Here is a 6,102-nt window from a genome sequence, read left to right as displayed (position 1 = left end):
TGAACGCTCTCCTTACAAGAGCAAAAACATTTTTTGCTGATCACTACCATGGTGGTTCAATGAAACTCTGCGTCATAGGAAGAGGTTCTTTGTGCTAAATTCAGTTCTAAAGTTAGTTAATTTTGTATTTCACAATGAGAAAAAGACAAAAATAGCACTAAATCAAGTTTTTGTTCTCAAACTAACACTCAAAGTCAAAAGTCACAAAAATAGCACTTAATGTTTTATCAAAAGTCACAAACTTAGGGTTTAGAGTTAAATGGTGGGGTTTAGGATTTAGGGTTTAGGGTTTAGAGTTTAGGGTTTAGGGTTTAGGATTTAGGGTTTAGAATTTTAGGGTTTAGGGTTTAGGGTTTAGGGTTTAGGGTTTAGAATTGAGAAATGAGGTTTTGGGGATAAGATATAAATTTAGAAAGATGCTATTTTGGTCATTTTAGTTTTTGAGTGTTATTTTTGTGATATAAACGTAGAAATGTGTTATTTTGGACATTTGCCCTTTCACAATTGTGCTAATTTGATTATAATATTATTCATTTTTCAGATTCACTCACTGACCTTGAACGTTGGGTAAGGAAGTACTTTGATGGTGTTAAGGATGGACCAAAAAGTATGCATTTAATCAACCCACCAAAGCCCATATGGGATCCAAGTAAATTGCATGTTATCGAAAGTGTCGAAGGTTTGACTGCTCTTCAGCTTGTTTGGATGCTTCCTCCTTACTCAAAAAACAACCATTTAGAAATGCCAGAAGTCTATCTAATCGAACTTTTAAGTAACAGTGAGTAATATTTTCTATCTTTCTGTCTTATCTCTTGATGTTTATTGCAGCGGTTTAGCTAGTCATATATTAAATCATGTTGACTAATTTGCAGAAAGTAAAGAAAGCTTGTATGGATTCTTCAAAGAGAAAGACTGGGTAGCTGATATAGATGTCTCTCTTGAGGGTCATCTAGATGATTACAGATCAGGAGGCCGTTTATTTAGCTTTTCATTGTATCTCACTAACTCGGGCTTGAAAAAAGTAACATAGTCTATAACTCATATGCCTTATTTTCTACATCTGTATTTAATTTTTGAAATATTTTTGTCAAGAGCTAATGATAACTATTGATTTGACAGAAGTATGAAATGATTAATTATGTCTACCAATATATCAAATTATTGAGAGATATGATTCCACAAGAATGGGTTTGGAACCAATATTGGAAGTTGAAGGAAATAGAGTTTGATTGTCTTGACGTTTCTGGCATGGCTGCAAATTCTCCAAGCGATTTTGCTCGATATCTCTCAGGTTTTTACTTGTGTCTCATTAATACTTTTTTTTCCTTTTTTTGGGTGATTGCAAGTTGATGCATATAGTCCACAGACTGGAGAAAAAAAAATTGAAACTGAAACTATAAATTTTTTTATAGATACAAATTTACTTTGTTTCCTGTCAGCTATATATAGTTTGCTTATGTACTTATTTAATAACTAAAACTAATAAGTTAAGGTAGGTTAGAAAGTAAGATCATTTGACCATAAATTAAGATTTTCCAGAGCTAATCAATGTAGATCTTTGAACTCTTAAAGTTGTTAAGGATCAGACAACACAGATTTTACTCTGTTTATCTCTTTCTCTCTGTTTCTTGTTTTACACTCAACGTATTACTCGTATTCTTATAAACGAAAACCACATGTCTATTAGATATTTAGAATGTATGTATAGTTTTACATGAGACACTAACTAAGGGACATGTCTCTTGGAGACACCCCAATGTAAAGACACGTACATACACATGTGTAACTGTTTTGCAGTTACCAATTATATTTGTATCTCGTCGGTGTGTGATACGAGTAGTTTAGTTTATACATAAATTAATTACCTAACTATATAATATATGACTCTTATAACTAATAACATAAGATGAAGACTTGATCACATCCAACAATCAAAACTATTCTTATACAGGGAATATGCTGAAGTATCCTATAACACATGTTGTTTCTAGCGGATTATGTGCGCAAGAGCTGGAACCCAAAAGCAATAGTAAATCTTATGGAAGAATTTACTCCAAAAAACATGAGGATGGACCTTCTTGTAAACTCACTGGACGCAACAGGTACCATAAATATTCATTCTCTTGTTCCCTTCGTATTTTGATTTTGTTAGGACAAAACATACTTATTGTATCTTTCTTTCTTTGTTTTAGATCCCAGAACAGAACCCTGGTTTGGAACACATTTCATAGAAGAACAAATTCCACTGGAGATGATTAAGAAATGGAGTAATATTTCTGAAGTTGACTTAAAGAGAACCTTTTCGTTCCTACAGCCGTCAACCTAAGAAGAGTCATCCGTGTGACCACTGCTGTTCCTATATGCATTGTGGACAAGCCAGGGATAAAGATGTGGCACCAAAGTCTGGAAGATGGCCCAGCCTATGCATACTTCTGCATAAGTCTGACAGATGTGGCACCAAAGTCTGGAAGATGGCCCAGCCTATGCATACTTCTGCATAAGTCTTAACCGGGCCTCGTGGTCTGGTGGTAAAGGAACCTCGGCTGAGGTGCCCGCCATCACGACTTCGAGCCCCGGCCACAGCGGATTTAACATCCCTTCCGTTGGGGCGCTGGACCCCCTACGGGGATAGTTGAGAATGTGGCTGTCCAGATACCAGAGTTATCAAAAAAAAAAAAAAAAAAGTCTGACAGATGGGGAATATAGCATCAAGAAACAACTGATTTATCACATCTTTACAGAACTTGTAAAGGATGAGCTAAGCTATATCATGTTTGAGGTGAGTGGCCTTTCCAATTTAAATGTTGTCTTCTTTAATTTATTCATATGAGAATCTTATAACATTTTTGTATGCAGGGCAAGCAAGCTAGTATTTCCAACTCATTTTCAGTCAGCGAAGATAAATTGGTTTTGAAATTTCGAGGCTGTAGAGAAAAGTTTACCCTCTTCATATCCAAATTCTGGCAGAATTTCAAGTCTTTCTCTCCAAAACTTGAAAGCTTTGAGGTATGCTCATGACATGCTAATTTTCTTTGCAATATCATATATATTTAATTTGATCTGAGAATTGATTTTTGTATCTTCTGTGAGAACTAATGGAAATTTAATGAACTTCTATTGCAGAGTTTCAAAGAGGAGATGTCAATAGATCTCAGTAGCATTGATATTAAAGAACAATCTGAACATATGATGTTCACAATGCTATATGAAGGGTCCTATGATGTGAAAGAGAAGTTGGAAAACTTGAAAGATATTTCTTTTGCTGATCTGCAAAAATTCGTTACAGTTTTTTATTCCCAGGTAATTAATTAGAGACAGTTTTGCATGAGTCATTCTTTGCTTTGTTGTTATATATTATTGAGAAATTGACTTAAAAAGGTATTTTCTTAATTGCTCTGTGCAGATATTCATTGAAGGTCTTTGTTATGGTGATATGCTGGAAAAAGAAGCTACTGAGATATCAGAGATTTTTGAAAGAAGGTTTGAAGAGCCAAGGACTCCAAAAGTGAGAAACGAAAGTGCTTCAGATCGTGTTAAAATGAATCATCCTGTTAGTAGAAAAAATGCATACGTGTTTAAAAAGTCTGAGACTAACTCTATGGCTAAGGTAAAGAAGATTAGACTACTTTTGCCCTGAGTTAAGAGTCAATGAAAAAAATAGATTAAAATATGGTTCCTTGCTTCTGAATGGATTTTCTGTTTGCAGGTTTACTTCCAAACTAGCAATCCAAAGTATAAACTTAATGAGGAGGAGGATGGTGCACGACTAAGTCTCTTCAGCGCTATCATAAAAGAAGAACTGTATGATCAGTTAAGGTTAGTGCCAAAAAACAAATGACTCCCTTCCTAGTTTTAAGTTAATCTCGATCATTAACATCTTCAAATATATTCTCTAGGACAAAAAAGCAGCTTGGTTATGATGTTAGTTGCTATAAGGATGTAACGAGTGGAGTTTATGGGTTCTATATATATATTGTTTCTTCACAATACGACCCGGATCATCTTTTGAATGAAATTGATGAATTCGTAAATGGCATTGGGTCGCTGCTGGTGAGTTGTATCCGGAATAAATTTATCTCTTTTTCTGTGTGTTTGTTTTGTGTTGTTAAACTTACAGGAAAACATGCCAGAAGAAGCATTCAAGAGCTACAAAAAAAGTGTCGAATCTGGATTGTTTGACGACATAAATTCTAAATGGAAAGAGATTGTCTGCAAAAGGTAATGAAGGCCCTAGTCAGTAACTGATCGACTGATACTTTTGCAGCGTGAAGTGACTAACTACTCTAAATTTCCAGGTACAAATTCGATTGCCACGAGGACTATGAGCTCAGATTTTGGTACGATAAGTACTTCAAAGAATCATCTCCTAGTTGCCGGAAGTTTTCTGTCGGTATTTGGCGAGGGCAACACCAAGAGGAGGGAGAAGAATCGTCTAAGGTATTTTTAGTAGTGTCTGGATGTGATAATGGATGATGTTTGTTTTAGAACAGTTCATATGTACATTTTCACTCGCAGGCACATGAAAAGAAGAAGAGCAAGCACAAAGCCTTTTAAAACAGATGAAGACCCAAAGCCTCCCGCTTATCACACACTCTTTGGGCGTTTTCTATCTTTTAATTTCCGTTGAATTCCAAATTGTGGGCAAATACTTTATATGACATTGCTGCTCACTTAAACAATGTTAACTTACAATCTTGGTTTTGTAAGCACAACCAAACATATGTGTCTTTTCTAGTCTGACACATATATACATCGTAGAGGTGTGTTTCTCAATCGATGCATCCCTTCGTCTTTACGCTCATAGTACTTGAACATAGGTTCACAGACTTAACATACAAACTTGTGACTTGAGCTCACAAACTGTCACTTGAGACTTGAACATACGTTCACAATATTAGACGTAATCTAATATACATTCAATAATCTCCAACATAGATAAGAAGTCAAGGTGTTATCATCGATGTAAAATTTATCAAAATATAAAGAAGCATTTCTCTCTCTCTTCAAAAGTCGCTCTAACCTCTCACTACAAAAGCACCGGAACCCTAACTCCGGCGCGGCGACTGCCGTAGCCGGAGGCTCCCTCTCCCCCCTTCCTCTTTTTCTTGTGCTCTCCTTTCCATCGTTTCTTCTATTTGTCTCCTTGCTTGGCGTTTCTGGAAACTGTGAAACAACCGGAGATTCGTAGTGCTTCAACGGTGACAGGTTACAACTACTCTGGGGCGACTGTAAGACTTGTAGACAACGGTAGAAGCGAGAGTCGGCTTTTAGGACTGAAGGAAGAGACAGATCTACTTTTTCTTTTTTTAGATCTGCGGCAAATCCTTCAAGACGGCGGCGCGTGGCGAGGCGAGGTGTCTCCTCCACCACGGATCTCCTTCCCTATGCGGCGGTGAGACGATTGGAGGAGAAAAACAACGGCGAGTGAAAGGCGGTTTGACGTCTGGTTCTCGGGAGCAACATGTGTCAAGGCTCACAACGTCGGAGTTGTCAACCGGCGAAGTTAACCTTACGACGGCACGTGGCAGAGGCTCTGCATCTCAGCGCCGGAGAGGACGTTCTGTTCATAACCGGCGGCGAGAGTTCTGCACCGTTGGAAGCTTTGGATTTGCTGCAGTGCCTGCTAGCGTTCGTTGTTAAAGTCCGTTTTTTTTCAGTACGGACACGTCTGTCCGTTTTGTGGCTGAGGATCGAGTCATCGAAATCCGGAGATGTGAGCTGAGTTTCAAAGATGCGCCTCTGGCGAAGTTTGTTGTTGGTACCTGAGCTACACTCCTATCTTCTGGAACCAATAATCTGGTTATAATTGTGTTCGGATTAGGCTTGTATCTTTCGTGTGAGTAGATGTCTTCGTATCATTAGGTCGAATTAGGTGGTTTAATGGGACGATTTCATTCCGTGTTGTGGGATGATTTACGTTCGTTTGGGGTTTAAAATGCAATGGGATTAAGTCGGGTAGCGTTGGATCCTCTATAGTGATTCAGGGTGATACTAGATCCCCATTTGCATATGCGGTGAAAATCTGTTGTGTATTGAACTGGTTGTACCCAATCTTTGGATAAATATAAGTTGATGTTGAGCAAAAAAAAAAAAAAAAAAAAA

General features: G+C 37.4%; 1 protein-coding gene across 2 annotated transcripts; it reads left to right on the top strand.

Annotated features, from left to right (window-relative positions):
- The first annotated feature begins 549 nt into the window (after nt 1–549).
- LOC106399893 (nardilysin-like) lies at nt 550–4,784 on the top strand. 2 transcript variants are annotated; one of them, XM_013840337.3, is made up of 12 exons: nt 550–778; nt 873–1,021; nt 1,120–1,291; nt 1,952–2,102; nt 2,193–2,779; nt 2,857–3,006; nt 3,124–3,300; nt 3,404–3,607; nt 3,707–3,816; nt 3,897–4,218; nt 4,296–4,437; nt 4,516–4,784. In XM_013840337.3, the coding sequence occupies exons 5-10, from the start codon at nt 2,639–2,641 to the stop codon at nt 4,177–4,179; spliced, it is 1,065 nt and encodes a 354-aa protein (XP_013695791.2). In that variant the 5' UTR covers nt 550–778; nt 873–1,021; nt 1,120–1,291; nt 1,952–2,102; nt 2,193–2,638; the 3' UTR covers nt 4,180–4,218; nt 4,296–4,437; nt 4,516–4,784. The 2 variants fall into 2 exon arrangements, with proteins under 2 accessions (XP_013695791.2, XP_048600442.1); XM_048744485.1 differs by lacking the exons at nt 550–778; nt 873–1,021; nt 1,120–1,291 and having other exon boundaries at nt 1,864–2,102.
- Nucleotides 4,785–6,102: the final 1,318 nt, after the last annotated feature.

Source organism: Brassica napus, chromosome C1 (assembly GCF_020379485.1).
Source record: "Brassica napus cultivar Da-Ae chromosome C1, Da-Ae, whole genome shotgun sequence".
Classification (NCBI taxonomy): Eukaryota; Viridiplantae; Streptophyta; class Magnoliopsida; order Brassicales; family Brassicaceae; genus Brassica; species Brassica napus.
This window is presented reverse-complemented; position numbering and strand designations above follow the sequence as displayed.